This window comes from Bubalus bubalis, chromosome 19, assembly GCF_019923935.1.
Source record: "Bubalus bubalis isolate 160015118507 breed Murrah chromosome 19, NDDB_SH_1, whole genome shotgun sequence".
In the NCBI taxonomy this organism is placed as follows: domain Eukaryota; kingdom Metazoa; phylum Chordata; class Mammalia; order Artiodactyla; family Bovidae; genus Bubalus; species Bubalus bubalis.
In genome coordinates this window covers 19,281,697-19,308,808 of record NC_059175.1, presented here as the reverse complement: position 1 = coordinate 19,308,808, position 27,112 = coordinate 19,281,697, and the positions used below count along the sequence as shown (strand labels likewise).

Below are 27,112 nucleotides of genomic sequence, written 5' to 3'. Positions count from 1 at the left end.
TTTTTTAAGGCATGAGCAATTTTATATCCAAAGCCAATGCCCAGTAAAGTTTATAATGAGCAAAAGTTATGGCAAAAAAAAAAAAAAAAAAAAAAAACTTATGTAGCTCCCTAAAAATCTTTTAAGATTTTCTAAAAGCCTCCTAAAAAAGGCCTTTCAAAAATCCACCTAAAGGAATTGTTTTGTTGTTTAAGGATGTTGCTAAGTGCTTTTTCTACCTTTGGATACGTTGTAATTAAACACACACACACACACACACCCCAGATATTTTAAAGACAAGACACGTATTACCTGGACAGTATCTTGCCCAAAGAAATCCTATTGCCTACTACACACTCTGGAACACTTTGCTTCATTTGGTGCATAGAACCCAGGGTAAAGTGAGGAAAAAACATGAAAAATAAAAGATTTTCCTGAAATAAACTTATACTGAAAGTTTTCTTCTCCAGAAATTTCAGTGATGTTTATGCTGACATAAGAGGGAATTCCCTACACTGATGAAAACAGAGTCTCATCTATAATGACTAGACCACAAGGTACTAGATATTAAGTAAAAATGGAAAAAAAAAAAAGCGGTGAGAAGTATGAACACAAGAGGGTCCTAACCTGACACACGGCATCAAATGGAGCACCAGCCTCAATGAACATTAGCTAGGGATGTAATTGTTACTTAAAGCTTTGTCCCATCCATGAAAAACTGACAGGTTAACCATTTTAAAATGAGGTGGTTGTTATTTAGTCACTAAAGTGAAAGTGAAATTTGCTCAGTCATGTCCAACTCTTTGTGACCCCAAGGACTATACAGTCCATGGAATTCTCCAGGCCAGAATACTAGAATGGGCAGCCTTTCCCTTCTCCAGGGGATCTTCCCAATTCAGGGATGGAACCCAAGTCACACTGTGGGCGGATTCTTTACCAGCTGAGCCACTAGGGAAGCCCAAGAATACTGGAGTGGGTAGCCTATCCCTTCTCCAGGGGAATCTTCCTGACCCAAGAATTGAACTGGGGTCTCCTGCATTGCAAGATTCTTTACCAGCTGAGCTACCAAGGAAGTCCTTTGGTAACTAAGTCACATCCTGCTTTAAGATTCAGCCTGAGCAAGACTGGATTAATGGACACATAATAAAGGAAATATTAGCTTATAATGACCCTCATTAAGTGTCTGTCCCCATGCAAAATACTTTAATTTACACATTAATATACTTAATAAAACCACAACACCAAGTGAATACTATTATGAATCCTAGGAAACTGGGTACAAGTGAAATAAGCCTATATTAAGTAACTTGTTCAAAATCACACAACTAGTAAATGGGAAGTCAAATTTTAATGTAAGTAATTTGACTTCTCAGATACTCCCTGTCCAAGGGTCACATGGCACATGGAGCATTGTGTTTTTTTCAGTAAACTACTTTTTAAATAGGTTATGAAAATCCAAATGAAGCCTGGTTAAGAACAACCAAGATCAACCTGATAAATACAGCATCCGTTCAGTCGCTCAGTCGTGTCCGACTCTTTGCGACCCCATGAATCGCAGCACGCCAGGCCTCCCTGTCCATCACCAGCTCCCGGAGTTCACCCAAACCGACGTCCATGGAGTCAGTGATGCCAACCAGCCATCTCATCCTCTGTCATCCCCTTCTCTTCCTGCCCCCAATCCCTCCCAGCATCAGAGTCTTTTCCAATGAGTCAGCTCTGCATGAGGTGGCCAAAGTACTGGAGTTTCAGCTTTAGCATCATTCCCTCCAAAGAAATCCCAGGGCTGATCTCCTTCAGAATGGACTGGTTGGATCTCCTTGCAGTCCAAGGGACTCTCAAGAGTCTTCTCCAACACCACAGTCCAAAAGCATCAATTCTTCGGTGCTCAGCCTTCTTCACAGTCCAACTCTCACATCCATACAGGACCACTGGAAAAACCATAGCCTTGACTAGACGGACCTTTGTTGGCACAGTAATGTCTCTGCTTTTAAATATGCTATCTACGTTGGTCATAATTTTTCTTCCAAGGAGTAATAAACATGAAATAACTTAGGGTGTTTAGTTAAGAAAAGAGAAGAATTTTAAAAAAGCATGATAACACTGACTATGTTGATTAATGGGCTTATCAAGATGAATAGAGTAAGGTCTTGGCTCTCTGATGGGTTACTCCAAGCTTCTTGCCTTAAGGTCTAAATTATGGAAGATGCGAGAGACTGAAGCTGTGGAGTTTCCAAAGCAGATCCAGGAAGCAAGAATGGCAGGGAAGGAGATTTCAGTTGTATATAAGCAAGGACTTCCCAGTCAATAGACTTGTCAAAAAACAGAATTGCTCTATATGATCCTCATCCAGCAGGTCTGCAGAAATGTTCATCACAGATGTTACTCTACAAACTCAACTATGGTATAGAGGGAGAACTAATAGCCATTAGCACATTGTGACTGACACGGGCCGGCCATTACCCACATCTGTTTTACCTTGTGGCTCAGCTGGTAAAGAATCAGCCTGCAGTGCAGGAGACCTGGGTTTGATCCCTGGGTTGGGAAGATCTCCTGGAGAAGAGAAAAGCTACCCACTCCAGTATTCTGGCCTGGAGAATTCTATGGACTGTATAGTCCACGGGGTCCCAAAGAGTCGGGACACGACTGAGCGACTTGCGCTTTTTTTTTTTTTGGTAACAGGACTGAGATAGGTTTCCCAGCCTCCTTTGCTGTTAGATGTGGCCGCAGAACTGACTTCTTTCTGGGGAATCCTGGGATAAGTAATGGGTGCAATTCTAGGCCTGCCTTATAAAAACTCACCAATGCCATCTTCTGTGATCTTCTCCTCTGATTCAATTGAGCCCGGCAAACTTGGAAACCATGTGTTACTAACAGCGGAACCATAAGATAATAGGAGCCGGGGTCCCTGAGCTACCCAGGTCAGGCTAGCCCCCCACAAGAAGCAGAAGCAAGAAATAAATATTTACTGTGTCAGTCCACTAAGATTTGGAGAGTATGTTGTAGAGCAAAGTGATTATCTTAACCAGATGCTTTCCAATGTGATTTTATATATATATATACTGTAGTGTAAGTAATTTGAAATCAAGGAATAGCTCCTGTTCAACTTTGTAATCAGCAGGTACAAGATGAACACTTCGGATTCAGTAGGTAGTAAACATATGCATATTGAATGGAAGGGCGTATCAGGCATAGGAAACAACATTCTGAGGCAGGTGTGTAATTAAATGACTATCTAATTGAAGAGGAGGAGAGGATTTGAGCATGGTGGTGGTAGTGGCAGCAGTTTAGATATCAATATGTATTTGTGTGTGTGTGTGTGTGTGTGTGTATAATCAGCACAATTCGGAATATATTTTAAAAATTCTGGGTCATGCTTAGTCCAATAGTGAAAGCACAGATGGAATGATATTTGTCAAAAGACGCCCATGGGTATTATGAACATCTTGGGTCTTGTTGAACCAATAAGGAAAATGTGAAGTACTCTTTCCAACTGCCGGGCCGGATGCTTTTTCCATGAGGGATACTGTCTGCCCTCAAGTTACTGAGAACTGATATCACGATTTTTCTTTCTCATTTCCATTGCTCTTTCGACATCTCCTTCATCTGGTGGAGACACCACAACGAAGGATTGGCAGAAATTGTGCTCTTGGAGCTTCTCCAAACAGCATCAGAAAAGGAAGTGCCAGAAATTTCAAAAGAAAGCCTGTTTTCATGAGATTTCCTGCCTTCCTTACATCTCAACATGTCCAAATAGTTCCGATAACCTTCAGTTGAACTTGAGGTTGCTTCACTCCAACAAAAATGAAGTGTCTGCGTGGAGGCTTACCCATTCAGCAACAGGTACACTTTAGGAACTATAATTTAAAAGGCATCTCAACCAAAAGGGACAGCACATGCCCAGATTCTGGCTCTGACCCTTTCTGAACTCCAGCCAGCTCTCCTGTTCAGGCACTTGATATTTCATCTCAAGCCATCCCTCTCCCTCAGAGCATCTCCCAGAGTTCACCTACGCCTTTCATTCACTGCTTATTTCTGACAAATTTTTTTCACAAATATCTCCCTGAGAGAGAAGTCATCCTTCTTCATCATTTTTTTAAGACTGAAAAATTCAATGTTCGTCTTACCTCTTTTAGGAGCCTTATATCTAACTAAACTTAGAAATATCACTTAGTTAAAATCTTGGGGACAATAATAACACTTCCCAGATCAAAGATCTAGCTATTTAAAATGACAATTCTAAGGTCAGACATTTCTTTGGGTGGGGAATGCCTTTTATTTCCTTTGTTGGCTGTTTTCATCTCTGACATGAATGCATGCCTGGGTAGGGTCATGTTGCTTAAGTTTAGATTTTGATTCTTTCCTTTTATTGTTGCTTCTTTCCTAGAAGTCTTGATTCTGGATTTATTTTGGGGGGGGTGGTGGTTTGTTCTGTTTTATCCATTTCTAGTATACTTTTTCATGTTCTGTGAAAAAGCTGTATAAAAATCAGTTTCTATTTTTTTTCTATTCAGTCAGTCACTACTTTTTGTTATGCCTGTTTCCTTCATCATAATTAATATTCATTTTGCCAAAACATGGAGTAGTGTATAGAACTTACTACTGCCTAAAATTAACCAACTGTGTATCACAGATCCCTCTTTCTCTGATCATAGCCTAGAATTGCCTCTTCTCAGGCAGAAACACCATAATAAGCTCACGCAATGATTTATTTTAATATTTGTTTTATGACAGCATGAAAATACCAAGAATTGTCTAGACACCTAGCTGGCACCATACGCATAAAACAAAGTAACCTATTACAGCAGATAAAAACATGCATATAGCAAATAAAAATACTGACAAAACAGTCAAAGAATTCATATGCGAAGAACAGAGCAATATTGCCAAGTACCAGCCTGAAACTTTTTGCACTGGCATTCCTAAACCCACTGAAAAGGCACGTTGAGATTACAAATATATTAAAGTCAGCAGCTAGGAGGGGTTTTACTGGGACACACACCCACCCACCCACACGCTCCATACACATCTCTGTTGAATCGGGGGGTCATGCAGGAAAGAGAACAAACTACGATTTTCTTCTCTCCTTTCTGGTCTTTTCCCCCCATAGGCTGTTGCAGGATCTGGCAGGGCTACTAGCTTAGGAATCAAAGAAACGCCACCATGTCAGTATTGGAAAAAAAAACCTGCATTCTTATTTGACATCTGGAATCCAGTTTTCTTGTAGGAACTTGCAATAGGAATTGAACTTGGAGCACCACCCATGTCAAAGGATTATTACCAATCTCAAGGATTTCTGCCCTGACTTGGACATCTGTGGGATTTATACTAAGGTAGATTATTTCCGATAAATCATGGGTGAGGAGTGAAGACGGTCCTCCACTCTCCTTCCTTCCCCTAAAGTGAAAGGCAGGAGGCGCAAAAATCACCCAGAGGCACCTGGCCACCATGTCTGCTCATCCGTGCAAACCTTACCACGTATGTGCCACGGTGAACCGCCGCTGTTTGGGGATGTTGCTACTGAGAAGCATCCTGCGCAGGAGCCTGGGGGAATTTCTCGGAGAAATCACGGGTGAGAGCTTGGGAGACACCGATTTCCTTGAGGTCTTGGACTTCTCGTGCTGCAACAGGTTTTCCCGCAAGGATTTCACAAGATCCTCGTTCAGCCAGGGGTTTGGACAATGCGGATTATCCACTTCAGGGACTGTTAAAGTGTCCGGGCTTGTCGTCTGCTGAGCCATTTTCGCGGTCAACTTTGTACACTTGGCAGTGATCCAGGGCAACGTGGTTGCCTGGCCTCCTTCCAGTGACTGCCTCACTCGGCTCCCGGGGAGAGGTCCGGGGAAGCAGGTCGGAACCAACCGCTGCTAGTTCATTCGGCCGCCTGCCTCAGTCTCTCGGCGGAGACGGGGCTGGGAGCAGGGGAGGCGAGTGCACTCCACGGCGGAAGCCTCGCGAACGTCACCCCTCCTCTGCCGATCCCCTGCCAAGGCTCACCGCCGAGCTCGCGGGGCAGAGGAACATGGAGGGAAGCCACAGCGAGCGAGGCTTCTGTCAGCGCTACGAAACAGCCTGCTAAACTATTGGAACTAATGCGCCGCAGCTGCTCCAGCGACTTCTGCTTATGTACATAAAACGTCCGGGGCGGGGGGTGGGGGGGGAGCGGTTAGGGCTTAACCATCAGATGCCTGCTGCCCGTTGTTTGGCCAGTCTTTTCATTTGCTTATTCCTGAATCCAGAGGAAAGAAAAACTTTGAACTTGACCTTCCTCTCCCGCAAGGTCTATTTATCTCCCTGAGGTCCCCGTTCATAAAAGAAATTGCTAGTCCCTCGGTTTTTATAAGGGGGGAATAAACAAACAGGAGTTAGACAAGGAGAAATAGTTCCCTGTTTGCTCAGCTCCATCTGATGGTCCTTGTAAGACAAATCCCAAGAGGAGAAAATGGACTCTTTCTTTTCCTCTTTCTGTCTAGTTAGAAGCCAAACAAAAGATTTCAAAATACTACATATGGAACACATCACAGGTTGTGTCGTTTAGCCTAATGAAAGCCCTTTCAAAGCGTGGAACAACACAGTTACAGCCCCAAATGGTATTTGTTATATCTTTGCATTTAAACTGATGACACTCCAGAGGAACAGACTGCTTTCATATGGGGATTTAAAAATGATTTTTAAAGTTTCAATCATTGCTTATGGTATAGACATTTTATTCAACTATAAAAGAAATAAATCTAGCTTTCTGGCTTTCCATAGTTATTTCCTCAGTTGTTTTTAATATAAGATTTTTATGTGTGATCAGAATAGCTTCTACAAACTCACTCAAAGTAGGTTTAAAATAGAAGAAATTATTTCTTGCCTACTTAGTTTGCTACTGGAAAGAAGAATTAAATATTACAATTCAAGTAAGTAGGTAATAAAGCCTGTTAAATCTCATTATATGGCCACCAGAAGTACAAGCTTCAGATATGCATTTGAAAGGGAATCCAAACCTTTGATTATAGATGTCCCCAGCAGCCTAGTGATGCTACAGACAGTTCAAGATGGAAATCAAAGCACATTTCTCAGGATCTAATAATATTTTTAAAAACTTTAAAACACAATAACTTAAGAAGGAGTTAGGAAATACATTCAGATAAAATGGAAAACAGAGTAGCCTGATCCAGTTATTTTTTGGTTTCTATAATTACTGTGAGGTGGATTCTAAAAGTTCCTCCTATTTCCTTCCTTGGGTGTTCCACCTGAAGTTTTAATTCCTTGCATTTAAAATGTTACAGAAAAGGATACTCTGAGGATTGGACCATATAAGCCCAGGGCCACCATTTGGTGTACCTATAATAATTTAACAGTACACATGTACCTTGACTTCATCAGAAAATTTGGTATATGTAATGATTAAAATGATACCAAATTTCTGAAAAATGGGCTGAGGGCCTGACAATTACATTAGAAGTTGTACAAAACAGGAGTACCTGCTTACATTCAAAGAGATCGTAATTTAATGGAAAGGACTACACTATGCTCGGAAAAAGACACCAGAACATCTACAGAGTGAAATTATCAGGCGCAGAAAAATAACAATGAGAATGGTGTGCATGAGTGAAGAGAGAATGCTGAGTGCAGTACAGCTTGAAGGGAGGGAATCAACAATTAATGGAAAGGAAGTTAACACAAAAGACCACTCAGATTGAGGGATTAGAACATGAAAATACAATAAGGAATTAGTAAGCAAGTCTTGTTCAAGACTAAAAACAAATGAAGTTAGTAGATATAAAACCTATTCAGGCTTGTAGATATAAAAAGTTCAGATAACAGGATAAAGTGAAGGGGGGAAAAAAACCAATAAGTAGTAAACCGACATGACAAAATGGAAAAAAAAAATTGCCACTCTCTAAAGACTTGTTTCATTCAACACTGATGGGTATATTTGTGCTAGGTACTCTATGGAGTGTCTAGGATATTACGATATTTAAAGATAATCAAGCAAGTGCAAAGCAATTGACAGGACAAAGTGTAGCCCAGGTACCCAGAGGAGAGCCTGGAAACTGGAGATATTTAAAAGGCTGGCTTTAAGTAGACAAAAGTGCTGCTCAGTGACCAAATAAAGGTATTGATAGGACTGAGAATGCTATAGGATCTATATTGGGACATTCATTGAGTTCAGAGGATTCTAGATTCTAGGGTTTGCTTTCAGTGACCTTTCCTTAAGAGGAGTAAAATATTTACAAGCTATTCTTCTCATATTTGGCCTGTAATGTGGATGCTCAAAGACACTGGGCACTTTGTAGATAATCATAACTAAGCTAAAATAGAAGATATAAGATTATTCTATTAAAAAAAAAAACTCATTGAGAATCATGGTTAAACATGGACTAAGATAGAACAGAGGCATTTGGCAAGTCTCCCATTACTTGGTGCATGTTAAGATTCCATTGTAGAAGCAGAGTTGGCTACCTCTATACAGGTGCCCATTTTCTGTCATTATTTGTTTAATTTCCTGACATCTACAATTACCTTCCTGAATGCCCCCCAGTATTATATGGCATGCATGCTCCTTTTTGAAAATAGGATTAATTTTGTTTTGAGAATTATTTGCCACCTCCTTGAAAGAGCTTGTAAGATCCTGCAGTGTTACAAAATCATGCTTGAAAATAACTGCCTTAGGAAGCACAAATTGTAAAGTTTTGATGATAACCAGGTGGAGGAGGTTTGGATAAATAGGCAATTCTCTTTATAATAATGCAGAAGGTCAGGGGAACTCTTCCAACAGGAGGACTACAGAGCTTGCTTTTTCCTTTTTTTTTTTTTTTTTCAAACAAAATCTTTTCAAAACTAGCTGCCAGAAACTTTTCTGAAAAACACAGTACTGTGACAACCAAATAAGGCCTTAGATTTTAACGAGTGGAAATTTGAAAGTGGGGCAAAATGTTTTGATAAAAGCACCCACGCCTAGAACAGCAGATAGCATCTCAACTTAATAAAAACTTTCCTAGATACCTTTCTGTGGATTTTCAAAATCTGTTTTTTCAGGTTTTTGGAATCCTTGAAAACATTTGTATAATTCATAATTCATAAGCAGCAACACAAATAAGAAATAAGATTTGTACAGGTTATGGGACAAAGACTTAAAAGTGTGCCCTTGCCTAGGTAAAAACAAACAAGGCTGGATTTCTCACAATTCAAAGGGAGCAATGGTGCAGCTAATTCAAAAGAATGGATAAATTAAAATGAGTTATACTCAACTACGGAATGCATTGTATATTTCCCCCAACCACGTTTTAGTTAAGTAAACAGTGCATTAAAATGAGACTGCTTTTCATATATTCATATTGTCTAGAGGATGTGGTCCATGGAAATTATCTGATAGTGGGAGAGATTATGTTGTTTAACAGTTAAGAACATATGTATGGAACTCAAAGCATGTTTTGAACCGCAGCTATGATATTTACTAGCTGTGTACTTCACTTGTCTATGGCTTAGTTTCTCATGTGTGAAATAGAATGAGAATAATAGCTATTGCATAAGAATACTGCAAAGATTTGATGTGTTAATATCCATGATACAAAGTATATGAAGAGAGCTTGGTACAGAGTAAATACCCAGTAAATGAAACCTGTCTCTCAGTGATACAAGGAACTTACAGATATTTACGCTTAGTAGATAGCAAGTTTGTGCCAGGGTCTTTCGTTTGATTCTTGTAATAACTCTTAGGGTTTTATGTCATTAACATTATTTTACCAAAGAGAGCATAAGGAGGAAAAATAACTTACGCAAAGTCATTAGTTCAACAATGCACAACAGAGTTTTATCTATGAAGTGCCAGGGTCTCTTATTTTAAATCTATATCAAATCACCCCAAAAGGAAAGCAAATTCAGTATTTAAAATTGATGATGGAAAATAGAAATCTGAGTGCCCTGAGCTCCTGGTTTAATTAACACTAAATTCTTTCCTTGGCTTTACTCAGGACATACACAGTGACAACCTGTGAAACATGCCAAGTCATGAAATTCTTACAAAGGCATGTTATTCAAGTGAGGGCAGATTGAGGTAGAATTCCTCAGTGTTTTTTCATCTATGTGCCTGTGTACCTTCGATATTAAAGTGTTTTCATTTGAATTTCAAATGAAATGGTAGTTTTCTACTTTACAAAATAATACATTCTAAAATCATTTTATATTATTATTTTAATATATATTAAAATATATAACTAAATTATATAAATATATATTTTATATTTTTCTTGTGATTATTTTTATTTAGAATTTATTCTTATGATAAAATTATGTTATTCTTTTGAACAGTGTAGAACAAGGCTTTCAAATCATCGTTATCATTGAACATTTATTAGGTACTGGGCTGGTTAGTAGAGATTAAATACAGTAAAGTATGTATTTGAAAATAGAAGATATATACAAACCCTGCAATAGAGAAAACAAATGATAAGTATCAAACTAGTAATAAAAACAATCAGTGCCTCAAAGATTTAAAGGAGTAACTAAAATATATCTAGACCAATGGAACAATAACTCAAAAAAGGAGCAGGACTTAAATTAGGCCTTGAAAGAAAGTACATGTGGAAGAAGAATAACATGATATTTTGGGGAGTGAGCAGTCTAGGGGAGGTGAGAGATGTTGGATTTTTAGACTCCTGTGGAAAAGTGAGTAAAAATTATCTATTTTGGATGTAGCTAAATAATATATAGAGAGGTTTAAATAAGATAAATTTGGTGGCATTATGTATTATAATTTGGAGAAGGGTGATTCTGAAGGCTATTTATCTTCACAGTTCTGTTTCAATATAAATTTGTGTAGAAATAGAAAGAAGAGGCTGATCACATAAGAATAAGAAGGATTTACTGCTTAAAGCAAATTGTAATATAAAGTGGAACTATATGTAGCTTTGTTCTGTATTTTCCAAGTCTCCTGTACATGTGTTATCATACTTTCATAATTTAAAAAAGAAAGAGAAAAAATAATCATAATCAATTATATAGTTCATCTAATTAAGTGTAGTTCACCTAAATTAATCATCAAAAGGCTGTTAATGTAAAAAAAGGCATCTAGGGCTTATTGAACAAAAGAAATATAATTGCTTAATTTATATTAGAGCTACATTTTGCACAGACAAAGTCTTTTTTCAAGCTCAATTCATTTTAATAGAAAGATTACATGGGCTTTGTTTCTAGATTAAATCTAGTAAATGGGCTTACCCCCCACCCCCAGATTAAAGCTAAATGTTAGGAATCTATCTATTGACAGAGTAAACTAACATTTAATTTGAAATATAAGTTACCTTTTTATAGGCACAACTTATACCAGCCACATTTATACAGCATGTTCATTTTATTTCTGAGAAAAAAAAAAAAAATAAACCTGCAATACAGTTTAGGTAAGATTCTTTCCTTTTCTCTTGATACAGTCACCTAAAAAAGCTTCCGATACTAGAAAAGAATTTTTCTTGATTACTCTGCTAAAATGAAACACTAGAATGTTCTAAGTATTAGCCAAACTTCAATAAAGAAAATAGGGTCTGATGGTCACTAAAATTTTAGCACAGTATCTGATATTTCCGGGTCTTCTTTCAATGAGAAGAATAGCTAGCCATTTTTGCCTTTAACTTGCAGACCAAAAAATCCCCTATTCTACTCTGTCTATAGTGGATTATCCCCTAGCATACTGAATGAGCAATTCTCTAGATTTTACAAAACAAAATGCCCTAAGTGCAAGCACTTTGCATCACTACTTAATTTGGTCATTGTGATCACTCTAATGAGGCAGGCCCTATTGCCTTCATTTTAAAGTTGAGAAAACTGAGGCATCAAAATTAAAAACACTTCCTTAAGTTCATACATACCCAGTAGATAGTAGAGTTGGGGTTTTAAAGCAGATCAAGAACAGGGCCCATGCATATAATCACTACAATAGACTGCTTTTGTGTGTTTTTAAAAAATGTCAAGTAAATTAATAAGATATTCTCAGTAAAATGACACCCCACTCCAGTACTCTTGCCTGGAAAATCCCATGGATGGAGGAGCCTGGTAAGCTGCAGTCCACGGGGTCGCTAAGAGTCATACACGACTGAGCGACTTCACTTTCCCTTTTCACTTTCATGCATTGGAGAAGGAAATGGCAACCCACTCCAGTATTCTTGCCTGGAGGATCCCAGGGACTGGGGAGCCTGGTGGGCTGCCGTCTATGGGGTCGCACAGAGTCGGACATGACTGAAGCGACTTAGCAGCAGCAGCAAAATGAGTTCACACAATTTGATATGTGCAAACTAATATCTACAAAATATTTGTCACAAGTTTTTGAAGTGAAAGTATGTCCACTTTTAAAGTAAATGTATCTCCAACCAATGCCCATTAGTAATGGTATTTTGAGTCTCTGACAGGTATTTCTTCATAGCCAAAGATCTCCAAACTCGCCAAAATTGTCCATTGTATTACAAACAAGATACTTTCCAGAGCACAAATGAACTTGGGTAGACCTTCAGAGCCTTTTGCTGTTTTTGTCCCCATAAAGACATGTTGCTGCTGCTGCTGCTGCTGCTGCTGCTGCTGCTGCTAAGTTGCTTCAGTCATGTCCGACTCTGTGCGACCCCATAGACAGCAACCCACCAGGATGCCCTGTCCCTGGGATTCTCCAGGCAAGAATACTGGAGTGGGTTGCCATTTCCTTCTCCAATGCATGAAAGTGAAAAGTGAAAATGAAGTCGCTCAGTCGTGTCTGACTCTTAGCGACCCCATGGACTGCAGCCTTCCAGGCTCCTCCGTCCATGGGATTTTCCAGGAAAGAGTACTGGAGTGGGGTGCCATTGCCTTCTCCAAAGACATGTTAGTGAACAAAATTCAACATGTTTCCCAAGCTCACAGTAATAGAATACAGTAGTGATCTAGTCAAATCTCAACAACAAGGAATAAATTTCCTCATCTCATTTTTCAGTCTCTGTATCCATCCCCCACTGATCCCAGGAAAGGAGTTTTAAAGTTTTTCTCTAATTAGCATAATATAACTAGAAAGCCTCCCTCTGACCCTGACACATAACATCTGTTTTAGTCCTTCTGTTTTTTGGATATGGTTTTTAGGAGACAAAAGTTATTTCATGGAAAGTCCATGACACAGAGGTTTATAATTGTAGCTGGAGACTTGTTTTTTTTAAGTTTAACATATTTAGGCAATGATCCCTCATAACTAAATTGTTTTTAGAGATGATACTTTTTATACCTAACTGTAAGAAGCCTTCTGAAACTTAGTCATTCATGTGGGATGCTTTACAAAAGATATCACAGAAACTGGAGTTTTGGTCCCAGTTTTGTAATTAGCCTACTAAGTCACCTTGGCATAGTGGTAAGGAATCTGCCTGCCAATGCAGGAGACCTGGGTTCGATCCCTGGGTTGGTTGGGAAGATCCCCTGGAGTAGGAAATGGCAACCCACTCCAGTATCCTTGCCTGGAAAATCCCATGGACAGAGAATCCCGGCAGGCTCCAGTCCATGGGGTCATAACAGTTGGACATGACTGAGCATACATGTAAGTCACCTTGAACAAGTTCATTCACTTTCACAGGAACTTAGCTCTCTAGTTAAGAGTCTTATAATTTGACTAGGGTTTTAGAATGCTAAATAAAGAAAACTAGATGCTGTCTTCAACAGCAAGTTTTAGTTGCCACTGAAGAAAAATTGTTATCAAGCGCATTCTGAGGCACTACGGCCTCTTGCATTTGCATGGAGTGATGGTATGTGCCACAGATGGTGCTTTGAAAGGAAAAATGGAAAAGATAAATTTAATATTTAAGATATTAAAGATGGAACATAAGAGTGTGCTGCACTAACCAGGTATCTTACTAATGCTTTTATGGTCCCGAAACTTGAAAAAATTCCTTCCCTAAGTAGGTAAAAAAATTTGTTCTTACATCTGAGTCACAGCTTGGGAGACAGAGTAGGAGAGCAATGCCTGTTAATTTAATATTTGGAATCAAAGCATTGTTTTAAAATAGTGAAACTACAGAGATAGATATATTCACTGTTACATAATGTTGGATTTTCCAAAACTTCAGGGCTTATCGCAACTTTGGGGCAATAAGAAACTTGCGCACTCACATTTCACAAAGACTAGTTTTGGCCAATTTTAATGAGTGTTGCATGGGGATAAAAAGCATTTTGTGATAAATATATGTGTGTGTGTGTGGCTGAGTTGAATATAATTAAATAGGTTTCGAGGCTTCCGTACAATAAGATCTTTAATATGTCTTTTAATATGCTTTAATTATGCTAATGTGATATGCTTTTAGATAGTTTTTAATATACTAATGTGATTTATGAAAGCAGGCTTGCTGGGCTCTGAATCTACTGCATCTTCCAGCATGTCCAGAGTTGGGTATTTCCAGAAACACTTAGCTGGACTTACTACAAACATCTTCTTGAACAAGGCTGATAGATAATATGAAGCTTCCCTGGCTTCTGTTATGCTGCTCTCTTTTCCTACTCAACTGCAGTCAAACAGAATGCTTTCAGGTGCTGCCCTGATGGTGAAGGTGGCTTATTCACTAAATCGTGTCCAAGTCTTGCGACCCAATGAACTATAGCCCTACAGGCTCCTCTGTCCATGGGATTTCCCAGGCAAGAATACTGGAGTGGGTTACTGTTTCCTTCTCCAGGGGATTTTCCCGACCCAGGGACTGAACCTGCATCTATCTGTATTGTAGGTGGTGTCCTGCATTTCAGGTGGATTCTTTACTGCTGAGTCACCTTGGGAAGTCTGCTGCCCTGGTACCATCTTCTATTAGACGGAAGGTAATTGTTATGCTCCTGCCCTGACATTAATCCCCCCCTCCTCCTTAATTGGTGTATTTCCCCTTGTAAAAGGCACACTTTAGCAGAAGCTATGAGATAGCTATCAAATATCTTTAGAGGCTATGAGAGGCTATGAACTGGCTGGGATTGTGAGTCTAAATGACAACTCTACAGAGAGCGTAGTTGAAAGGCCGTCCACAGGCTAATGGGTTAGAGAAGCATGGCTCTATATAGAACTGTCAATGAGAGGATGTGCAAAGGCAACTGAAAGCTACATGATTATTTTTCAAGCTTTAGTATATCTAAGAATCACCTGGAGACCATGCCAAATACAGATATCGATTCAGGAGGCCTGGGGTGTGGGGCTTGATTCCAAAGTTCCAAGGTGCTGTCAATGCCAGTTCATGGATCACTCCATAAGTATCCAGCCACAAAATTAAGTAGAGATACTTGGCAATTTAAGTCTAGCAAATAAGGGCAATTAACTTGCACTTAGGTGGTGTTATTTTAAATTTATATTTAGCAATTTGTGTAGGGCTTAAATTTGTTGTTGATATTTTCATAAATAATGAATTTTAAGTAACTTTTATAAACTTTTTTCAAATGAGCATATACATTCAAAAAGATTGAACTCTAAAAGAAAATACTGCTATATTAGATCCAATTTTAAGATGAAAAAAAAAAAGACTTGATAGAAGTTGAAAGAACAGATTATTTAACAAATGTGGTAGAATTATTTGCCCATTTCTGTATTATTTATTGAAATTTAAAGAGTTATTTAAGACTAATAGACTGTTTCCAGGATATGATTTAATTAATCTGAAAGCATTTAATTGACCAAATACTATAACTAGGTTCTCTGTGTATAATGAGGATGCTAATCTTTGTATACCTGGGGACACAAGACTCCCTCTTTGCTGTGTTCAGAGAGAAATGGAATATTTCCTGCCACATCAGTAAACAGAGATGCCACAGTCACCAACAACTGCAACCATCACAAGGGCGAACTGTGAGCACTGAGCGACCTCAGGAGGGAAAGAATATCTGCCATCTAGCAGCCATCTGACTGCAGCCACTCCCTAATGTGCTTGCCTGTGTGATTGCTCAGTTGTGTTGGATTCTTTATGACCCTTTGGAATCCAGTCCACCAGGCTCCTAAAAATGTCCATGAGATTTTTCAGGCAAGAATACTGGAGTGGGTTGCCATTTCCTCCTTCAGAGGATCTCCCCAACACAGGAATCCAACCCATGTCTCCTGCGTTGCAGGTAGATTCTTTCCCTCCTGAGCCATCCACTGAGGGAACCACTTCCTATGCTGATCCCTGAAGAAGGAAGCTCAGTCAGTCAGTTCAGTGCTCAGTCATGTCCAACTCTTTGCAACCCCATGGACAGCAGCACGCCAAGCTTTCCTGCTCATCACCAACTCCCGGAGCTTACTCAAACTCATGTCCATTGAGTCAGGCATGCCATCCAACCATCTCATCCTCTGTCACCCCCTTCCTCTCCTGCCCTCAATCTTTCACAGGATCAGGGTCTTTTCCAATGAGTTAGTTCTTTGCATCAGGTGGGCAAAGTATGGAGTTTCAACTTCAGTATCCGTCCTTCAAATGAATATTCAGGGCTGATTTCCATTAGGATTGACTGGTTTGATATCCTTGCTGTCCAGAGGACTCTCAAGAGTCTTCTTCAACACCACAGTTCAAAAGCATCAGTTGTTTGGCATACAGCTTAGGAAAGCTGTATGGTCCAACTCTCATGTCCATACATGACTACTGGAAAAACCATACCTTTAACTAGACAGACCTCTGTTGGTAATGTCTCTGTTTTTTAATATGCTCTTTAGGTTTGTCATTACTTTTCTTCCAAAGAGCAAGCATCTTTTAATTTCATGACTGCAGTCACCATCTGCAGTGATTTTGGAGCCCCCCACCCAAAAATAAAGTCTGTCACTGTTTCCATTGTTTTCCCATCTATTTGCCATGAAGTGATGGGACTGGATGCCATGATCTTCATTTTTCGAATGTTGAGTTTTAAGCCAGCTTTTTCACTCTCCTCTTTCATCTTTATTAAGAGGCTCTTTAGCTCCTTTATGCTTCTGCCATAAAGGTGGTGTCATCTGCATATCTCAGGTTATTGATATTTCTCCCGGCAATCTTAAGTCCAGTTTGTGCTGCATCCAGTTGGGCATTTTTCATGATGTACTCTGCATAAAAGTTAGATAAGCAAGGTGACAATATACAGCCTTGATGTACTCCTTTCCCAGTTTGGAACCAGTCTGTTGTTCCATGTCCAGTTCTAACTGTTGCTTCTTGACTTGCTTACAGATTTCTCCGGAGGCAGGTAAGGTGGTCTTGTATCCCCGTCTCTTTAAGAATTTTCCACAGTTTGTTGTGATCCACATAGTCAAAGGTTTTAGTGTAGTCAATGAAGCAGAAGTAGATGTTTTTCTGGAATTCTCTTGCTTTTTTCTATGATCCAACAGATGTTGGCGATTTGATCTCTCGTTCCTCTGCCTTTTTGAAATCCAGCTTGAACATGGATGTTCTCGATAACATGTACTATTAAAACCTAACTTGGAAAATTTTGAGCATTGCTTTGGCATTGCATTTTTTTGGGATTGGAATGAAAATTGACCTTTTCCAGTCCTATGGCCACTGCTGAGTTTTCCAAAGCTCAGGATGTGAGAACAAGATATTGGCACCCCATAGGTGATGTATCAAAGGAATGATTTCAGTGAGCCCAGACTGTTGCATCTTCCCATACAAAAATAAGCACTAAATTCCTTAACTTGGGTTATCTGGTTTTCTTTAATTAACCATATTCTTTTGAGTTCAGACTACCTGAACTTTGTTGTAAAACTTCTGTATAACCTGGTTCCTCCTCTCACCTCCTTGGAATAGTTCTCTCAGGGTCACCTGAGATGCTGTCTCCTGGGTTTGAAGTCCTACACATTCCCACCAAATAAAACATAAATAACTCTCAACTTTTAGGTTGTGAATTTTTTTTTAGGTCAACAAGAATTAGCTGGGATTTCTCAGTGTCATTTTCTGTATATGGAGCATTGTCAAGAACACTCATCATCAAAATTCACTACCATGCTATTGACCTATTATCTAAAGAATTAATCATTGAAGTTATTCTCACTTTGAAGTGTTCAAATGATTGCTTAATTATATTCACAAAATCTGCTTTTTTTCCAAAATAATTATTTCTAAGCCCTAATAAAGTATTACATGACTATAAAAGCCTACAGTCTAGCTAATCTAATAAATACCATTTATGTTATGAAATTATACAAGCACTGCATAAAGCCAACCAGTAATTACTTAACCCATTACAAAGGAAAAATAATGAATGACAAAGAAATACTCTTATTGAACCCATGGTGAATACACTTCAGTTACGCAGCAGTTGCCTTGAAAGCCTTACATTTGTTGATTGAAAAAAATGCACAACCTAAAAACTGAGAATTATGTTTTATTTGGCAGACAAGCTGAGGACTTAAGCCTGGGAGACAGCCTCTCAGATGGCTCTGATAGACTACTCCAAAGAGACAAGGGAGAAGCCAGGATATATGAGTTTTTGAAAAACAAAAGCAAAAACAAAAAATCCAGGTAGTTGGAACAGCAAAAGATTATGGTTAATTAAAGAAAAATCAGACATCTCAAGTAAATGAATTTAGCACTTTTCTATGTATGTGAAGATGCAAGAGTCTCGGCTCATTGAAATCATTCCTCTGATATGAACTTTAACTAACTAGGGCCAGTATCCTGTTTTCTCCATCTAAATCTCCACAGGGTGCACCATGGGATGGCTGTGGTGCCTGATGGTTTGATGGCTGCAGCATCTTTGTTTATTGATATGGCAGGCAACATTTTTCTTTTACATACTTTAAATGCCTAGATATGGTAAGCGCTCAGCAGACATTTGTTAGAGGTAGGAAAAATGATGTGTGTGCAGTTTATTTTTCTATTTTTTTGTGTGCTTTTAAACATTTAACTGGCTAGAAGGACAGTGTGCCCAAATCAATTTACACTTATCTACAGAGTAAAAGCTTGAAAGTTTTAGAAATCCTATTGTTAGGCATACTTTTAAGTTTACAAATGCGTTATTATAAACTGTGCTGTGCTGTGCTTAGTTTCTCAGTCAGGTCTGACTCTCTGTGACCCTGTGGACTGTAGCCCACCAGGCTCCTCTGTCCATGGGGATTCTCCAGGCAAGAATATTGGAGTGGGTTGCCATGCTCTCCTCCAGGGGATCTTCCCAACCCAGGGATCATTGCAGGCGAATTCTTTACTATCTGAGCCACCAGGGAAGCCCGTATTATAAATTATACTGGTCATATATAATCTATTTGTAAAATTTTAAAAGGTCACCCAGAAATCAAAAGTACTTTTAAACCACCATCCCCAAATTAATGGCCCCCACAGGTAGCCCTGTTATCAGCTGTGTTTGTTTCTAGACCTGTTCATTACAGTAGTCACTAGTCAAATGTGGCTATTCAGTTCTTGAAACATAAGTAATGCAACTGAGAAACTGAATTTTTATTTATATTTCTTTACAGTTGAACAGCTATTTACATTTAAATAGCTTTTCTGTGGCTAGTGGCTACTATACTGTGCAGCAAAATTCTAGACCTCTATGTGATTCATGAATAATTATGTGCCTATAGAAACATATATTGGGTTTCCTTGGTAGCTCAGTGGTAAAGAACCTGCCTGCAACGCAGGAGACCTGGGTTTCATCCCTGGGTCTGGAAGATCCCCTGGAGGAGGGCATGGCAACCCACTCTAGTACTCTTGCCTAGAGAATCCCATGGACACAGGAGCCTGACAGGCTGCAATCCTTAGGGTTGCACAGAGTCAGAGATGACCGAAGCAACTAAGCAGCAGTCATATATTACTGTTTTCTGAGGATTTTTGAAAGCACAGTCTCAGTGACTATCCTGATTATTCAACAACTTGCTTCTTTCATTCAATAAAGATCTCCCTTGTGATTTTAAGCTGATGCACAGTATTCCATAGTAGGGCTGTTTCTCAGTTCAACTAGCCATTTCCCTACTGATGGGCATTCAGGTGTCCAGTTGCTCACTCTGACACATACAAAACAACCTTGCAAATTCCTTATTGGGCACACATTCCAAGACATTTTTTAAAAATAACAGACACATGGAAGTAGCCTTGTTAAATGACAAGAGATAAGCATTTTTCATTTTAATAGAATCTGCCAAATTGTTCTTCAAAGTGGCCGATTCAATTTACATTCCCTCCAACAGGGTTTGAATTCCCAGCACATTGTCCTCAAACAGCCTGATGCTACCATCAATTTCCCCACACTAGCTACCAAAGCCTTTTTCTCCCCTCAAGAATATCTTCTTGAGGAAAAAATTAAGAAGGCGTCTCTGGCTACCATTAAAATGAACAGAAGTGTGAAGATATATTTCACTTTGCCTCCAAGTCAATGCTCAATTTTAGCTTTTTAACAATTTTAGTTGACCAAGCATTTCCCAGGAGTGTCTCTACTATGACAATATCTACACATTATAGAAAGTTTTTTTCCAAAGGAAAAAGCAGTAACTTTCTATTTTAGTAATGTTCTGGCACTACTCAGTAAAATATATTTTAAATTGCTTTTCTATAATAGAGATAGAGTGTGAGGAGCATTTATCTTTCTTGCCTAGCTCTTCTTTAATATATCAGTGTAGAATTTTTCAATGCCTGGCTGGAACTCTATTACTGTTTTGTGGGACTGCTTCCTTGGGCAAAATTAATGGTCTAGATAAGGACTGAATTTGTAAACTCACTGGATCCTAGTCTGGTAGTCTGGGTTCCTCCAGCATTCTTAGATAAATAGTTGTGTGTGGCTATAAAGAAAGCTGAGCGCCGAAGAATTGATTCTTTTGAACTGTGGTGTTGAAGAAGACTCTTGAGTGTCCCTTGGACTGCAAGGAGATCCAACCAGTCCATCCTAAAGGAGATCGGTCCTGGGTGTTCATTGGAAGGACTGATGTTGAAGCTGAAACTCCAATACTTTGGCCACTTGATGCGAGGAGCTGACTCATTGGAAAAGACCCTGATGCTGGGAAAGATTGAGGGCAGGAGGAGAAAGGGATGGCAGAGGATAAGATTGTTGGATGGCATCACCAACTCAATGAACATGGGTTTGGGTGGACTCCGGGAGTTAGTGATGGACAGGGAGACCTGGCGTGCTGTGGTTCATGGGGTCACAAAGAGTCAGACATGACTGAACAACTGAACTGAACTGTGTGTTGCTGAAACAGCACGTGACCAGGAGTCTCATCCTGACTCTTTAACTCCAGGCCCTAGGACCTGAGGCAAGCCCTTCAGTCTCTAGGTCTCAGTGTCCTTATCTATAAATGATCATGATGGAATAGATGACTATAGAACTCCCCTTGGTAAAATCCACTGTTCCTTAGAAGAGATCCCTCAATAATATACTAACTATAAAGATTTGGGTAGTATTTGAACTAAGAGAAAGAAGCCATCAGGAATAGTTTTATGTAAAAACAGTTCACACTCATTAATATGTGAAGTCAAATACATATGCTCTACATGAGCATACACTGTTTATGCATTTCTACTTGCTGGGATGTTGAACCCAATGCCATTCTACCCATCCTTCAGTAACCTGCTTGGGGAAGATTTAGGAATCACAGAGAGAGGCAGAGGTACTAAAAACTTGAAGAAGTATTTAGAGCCTTACAGTCAAAGATGGAACGGACAAGGGTTTCCAAAAATTTGAGACTGGTAACTCTCGTTCTAATTCTTGGCAAACTTGAATAAATTATTTAAGCAGTCATGAACCTTCCGTGATGCACATAGTGACATACCACAGTCAAATTATTATTTAGAATTCTTATTCTTAAAGAGTTGGACAGCTATTCCCAAAAGCTGTTGATTAATAGAGTCCACATCATCCCGTGGAGCAGTCACTGCCGTTTATGCAGAGTTATAAACATTTTAAGATATGAACTTGATCTGATAAGATATTTATCGTCTGACTCTTACACACAGCTGGAAGAACAGCTAAAGTGGTAGGTTAGTAGTTTCCCAAGGGCTTCCCTGGTGGCTCAGAGGTAAAGACTCCACCTGACAATGAAGGAGATGCAGGTTCTATACCTGAGTTGGGAGGATCTCCTGGAGAAGCAAATGGCAACCCACTCCAGTATTCTTGCCTGGGAAATCTCATGGACAGAGGAGCCTGGTGGGCTGCAGTCCATGGGATCACAAAGATTCAGATATGACTGAGTGACTAAACAACAACAATAGTAGTTTCCTAAACCAGATAGATCTGTACAGTTTTCCAGGTGAGATATTAAAACAGGATTCAGAACCCAAACCTACAAGTACAAGTACAGGAGGGCAGAGGCCCAGGAAACTTTGTCTAGTGATTCTGACGATCAGTCAAACTTGAAAATCACCTTCCTAGATGATAAAATCAAACCCCAAGAATAAATATTTTCAAAGAGATGCATTTAAAAAAAAAAAAAGGAAAAGGAAAAAGAAATCTTTGCAGAGTGGGAGAGCAGATCAAACAAAACAACATACAGATCCATTTGGATAAACATAAAATCCTGTTAGCTCAAGTGAAAATGTCAACTGCAGTTTGGATTTATGGCTATTGGTTGAAAACATCTCAAAGAATCAAGAGAAATCAGTAATGTTATAAAAGCTTCATTTAAAGAAGATTCTGCAGGTCACAGTGGTCAGGGCTGCAGCACATGGGTTTGCAAGTTGTGCCTTGCACAGCCCTAGAGGGGACAGTTACAAGTTCATCTCTAACTGGTAAAAACCTAGTATGCTATGATTACACTAGGAAGTTGCTATCAGTCTTGGGGGGATTATTTAAACTAACATTTACCTTTTAAATGATGTATCATAAATTTACATAAAATACAAAAATCATAAGTGTCTAGTTTGATTTTTTAATGTGTCTTACATATGTCATCAACACCCAGATTAAAATACAGAAACTGATATTCTCAGTCAATACTCCCCCCAGAGGTAACCACTATTTTGACCTCTCCCAGTATGAATTTGTTTTGCCTGTTCTTGAACTTCATATAAGTAGAAACCATCAGCATATACCATTTGCATCTGTATTCTTTCATTCAACATAATGACTATGAGATTATCTTTGCTGTTGTGTGTAACAATATTTTTTTTCTTTTTCAATTCTCTGAAGTATTCCAGTTTGGCTATATTGCACTTTATCCATTTTACCATCAGTGGACATTTAGACTGTATCTAGTTTGGGCTATTATAAATACAGCTGGTATAAACATTCTTGCTCATCTATTTTATCAGACATTAGCGCTCATTATGTTGGATAGATGCCCAGTAGGGGACAGATGTAGCATAGGTGCACGTATGTTTACTTTTGGTAGATACTACTGAACAGTTCTCCAAAGTGATCTTTCCAACTCCGACCAGCAGTGTGTGAGTCCTAATGCTCTATATTCTTGTCTACATTAGATATTTCCAGTAATTTCAATTTTAGCCATTCTGGTAAAAGTGTAGTAGTATCATATTGAGGTTTTAATTACATTTCACTAGTGAACAGTGGTGACAGTTATTTTTCATAGGGATTTTGGCAACTAAATTGTAAATAAGTAGCAACTAGTTTTCTGGGAAAAATTATACATAGAGAGTTATTAAAAATTTCTCCATATAAAGTTTGTATTATAAAAAGTGCACAATAGTCTTTAAATCGTTAATTCCATAAAACCATTTGACTCTCACAGAATGCATCTATTGATGTTAGTTAAGCTCTTGTAAATGTAATCAAACTAAGGTTGCACGTTCTGACATGACTGTTGGTTGATATTTTGGTTTATATTAACAAGACAAAAGTGAAGTAACAAAAATGTATATTCAGAATTCCACTCATTTGTCAATGACTAGGGTAATTTCTTTGCTATATCAGATAACACTTTAAAAATTCTAGAGGAATGTTTGCTTAATTTTTTATATGTTCTTTACAATGTAATATCTACAGACACTCAACTTTAAACTGCCTGGTTAACATTTTCTCCATTACTCTTTAAGTAGGAGTACTCTTTAAGTACGTTTTAAGTCTCTTTAAACAAGAGATGAAACAATCTGTAATTTGTAACATTTACTTATTCCCATGATATAAATACCCTCAGTGCAGCCAATTTCAAGCTACCCACATGTCATCACTGAACATGGAGTTGGGAAGAGAAGCTTCTTTACAGTGGCTCATGACTCTATAGTGTTTCTACCATACAGACACAACAGACAAAGAGATAATAACAACATGTAGTAAAATATTAGAAAGTGATGAGTTTTGAACATATCTTTGCAGAACATTTGGTCCTGTCCAAAACATTAACAAGGCATTTGTTCCACAGCAAAAGGTTTTGGATATTTTATTCTGTCCAAAACATTCATAAGATATTTCATCCATAAGACATCTGGTCCATAAGATAAGTGGTCCACACAAGAAGTCCTTGATATTGGCAGAAGCATCTTATCCTATCTCAGAAGTCAATACAACATTTGGTTCCATGCCAAAAAGTCCTTGATATTTGGTCCTGTCCAAAACCACTTGCCATGGACCAAATACACTCACAGACACTTTGGATAGCTGTAGCATCCTCTCCACCGAAGTGCTATAACTTATGCATTCAACTTAAGAAATAGTGAATTACAAGCAATTTTATTCTAGTGATCCTTGAGAATTTTGTGACAATGTATTTAGAGACATGTGGTATTAAAATCAGGGATAAAAGACCATGAAATTTAAATCCAATTTGTGAAATAGAATGTGATGACCCAACGGGATGTTGGGTCAAAACATCCCAAAACCCACACCCTTTTCCCTCTGTGGGTTTATATTTGCCACCTTTACTTCATGCAAGGCTTCTAATACTTTGGAACTTTCACTACTCATTTTGTTTCCTTCCTTCACCAACTGTCCTTTGATTCATGGCCTCTTCCAAACTATGTGCCCCTAGATGATAGTACAAATGAGCTAATGCATTACACCATTCAAAGCAATATGATTCATGTTAGCCAGGAGCTTTTGGGGAAAAAAAAAAAAAAAGGTCCAAACCTCTTGGAGAAACTATAATGTGAACCTCACACACCAGGATAGAACTCATTCTCCTGTCTCTCAATCTAGGGAACAGTGGTTCTCAGCCTTAGTGGCATATGAGGATCACCTAGAGACTTTTTTTTTTATTATTTCAATGTATAGGTCATGCCCTAAACTGAATATGTAAGTATCTCTGGGGGTAGGACCCAGCATCAGCAATTTGTTAAAGCTCCTCAGGTGACTCAAATGTACAGCCAAGTTTGAGAGCAACCCCAGGCTGAGGAACTAAAGAGCCTCTTGATAAAGGTCAAAGAGGAGAATGAAAAAGTTGGCTTAAAACTCAACATTCAAAAAACCAAGATCATGGTATCCAGTTCCATCACTTCATGGCAAAGAGATGGGGAAGAAATGGAAATGGTGACAGACTTTATTTTCTTGGGCTTCAAAATCATTGCAGACAGTGACTTCAGCCATGAAATTAAAAGATGCTTGCTCCTTGGAAGAAAAGCAATGACAAACCTAGGCAGTGTATTAAAAAGCAGAGACATCACATTGCCAGCAAAGGTCCATATAATCAAGGCTATGGTTTTTCTAGTAGTCATGTGTGGATGTGAAAGTTGGACCATGAAGAAGGCTGAGTGCCGAAGAATTGATGCGTTTGAACTGTGGTGCTCGAGAAGATCCTTGAGAGTCCCTTGGATAGCAGGGAGATCAAAGTACTCAATCCTAAAGGAAATAAACCCTGAATATTCATTGGCAGGACTGATGCTGAGGCTCCAATACTTTTGCCACCTGATGCAAAGAGCCAACTCATTGGAAAAGACACTGATACTGGGAAAGATTGAGGGCATAAGGAGAAGGGGGTGACAAAGGATGAGATGGTTGGATGGCATCACTGACTCAACTGACATGAGTTTGAACAAACTGTGGAAGATGGTGAGGGACAGGGAAGCCTGGCAGTTCATGGGGTTGCAAAGAGTCTGACATGACTAAGCAACTGAACAACAGCCAGGTTGAGAAATATTGGTATTAATATAAAACAGCACCTGCATGTATAAATTAAGGCCATTTCTTCTAATCCGTCCTAAGTTAAAGTAAACCTCTGCTTTCTACCTCTGTGAAGAAGTGCTGTCTGTTAATCAAAGATATGTTAGAACATCCTTTTCTCCCCTGGCTATGTAATCTTAGCTGTCCTCCCATGTCTTCTCTCTCGTAAGTCTTCTTTGGTCAGACTCCTACACCAATCTTCAATTCATTTGTAATCTTCTAAAGATTCATGTCATATGAAAGGGAATATATCAGTTTCTGACTACATTGGAGCAGGATGCAAGTCATATGTATTTATTTACAAAGCATAATTTGATACATGGCTGCATTTAATTGACCCTGGAACAATTTTAAAAGTGACATTCTATGAGTCAAAAAATGCCAGGCAACTTGCTGGAGCTCACAAATTGCTGACCCAGGATTTAAACAGAACTTATCTATAGGCGAGATAAGCGACAGAAAATCAAGGAAGAATTTCTTCCCTTAACCCACAACTGTCCAGGTGAACAAGGAAATACATTTCCGTGATTCCAAGAAACAACTTCCAAAAAAAAAAAAAAAAAAGACTGTTCTTTTAAAATTTATAGCTGTAAATCAAAGTCTTGGGGCATTCTTGGATGAAGAATCAAAGATCAAAATGAAGGCCAAGTGAGATTCTAAATGGACAAAAGGAGACTCAAAATCCCATCAGTTCTTTTTGACTGAAAGAATAAAATAAACAGTAAAGAGTAAAATCTTTCAGGCCTGAACAAAGCTATAATGAAGGGCATAGCATGGAATGGGTTGAAATATACACTTGAAAAATCTGTAGGTAGTACACCAGGGGTCACCTTTTTTATTTGTTAAGCTAATTAACTTTAATGTTTCAAAACATTATTTTTTTAGTACCATGTTAATGTTTGAAACTAAGCCCACTTTAAAACAGACGGAACTTTTTGGAAAGTTTTTTGAACTACAAAGACATTCTGGTTTCAAACACCAGTATAATATTACAGTTTGCAATACCATGTAGAAATAAATTAGTTTCCAACTTAATTCTATTTACTTATTTTTGGCTGTGCTGGGTCTTCTTTGCTAAGCACGGGCTTTTTCTAGTTGCCTGGAGTGGGGGCTACTTTCTAATTGTGGTGAGTAGGCTCCTCATTGGGGTGGCTTCTCTTGTTGGGGAGCATAGGCTCTAGGGCTTCTGCAAGTACAGCACTCAGGCTCAGTACTTGTG

General features: G+C 38.8%; 1 protein-coding gene across 11 annotated transcripts in view; it reads right to left on the bottom strand.

Moving 5' to 3' along the window:
• PDE4D (phosphodiesterase 4D) overlaps nucleotides 1-27,112 on the bottom strand; it is a 1,672,581-nt gene that overhangs the window by 813,813 nt on the left and 831,656 nt on the right. The window contains exon 1 of one of the 11 annotated variants that reach the window (XM_025270796.3): nucleotides 5,452-6,090. The exons of the other annotated variants lie outside the window; for them this stretch is intronic. Within the exon in view, the coding sequence (XP_025126581.1) occupies nucleotides 5,452-5,717 (266 nt within the window). The 5' untranslated portion in view covers nucleotides 5,718-6,090. Of the gene's footprint in view, nucleotides 1-5,451; nucleotides 6,091-27,112 lie in introns of those variants that run through there. 11 annotated transcript variants of the gene reach the window in all.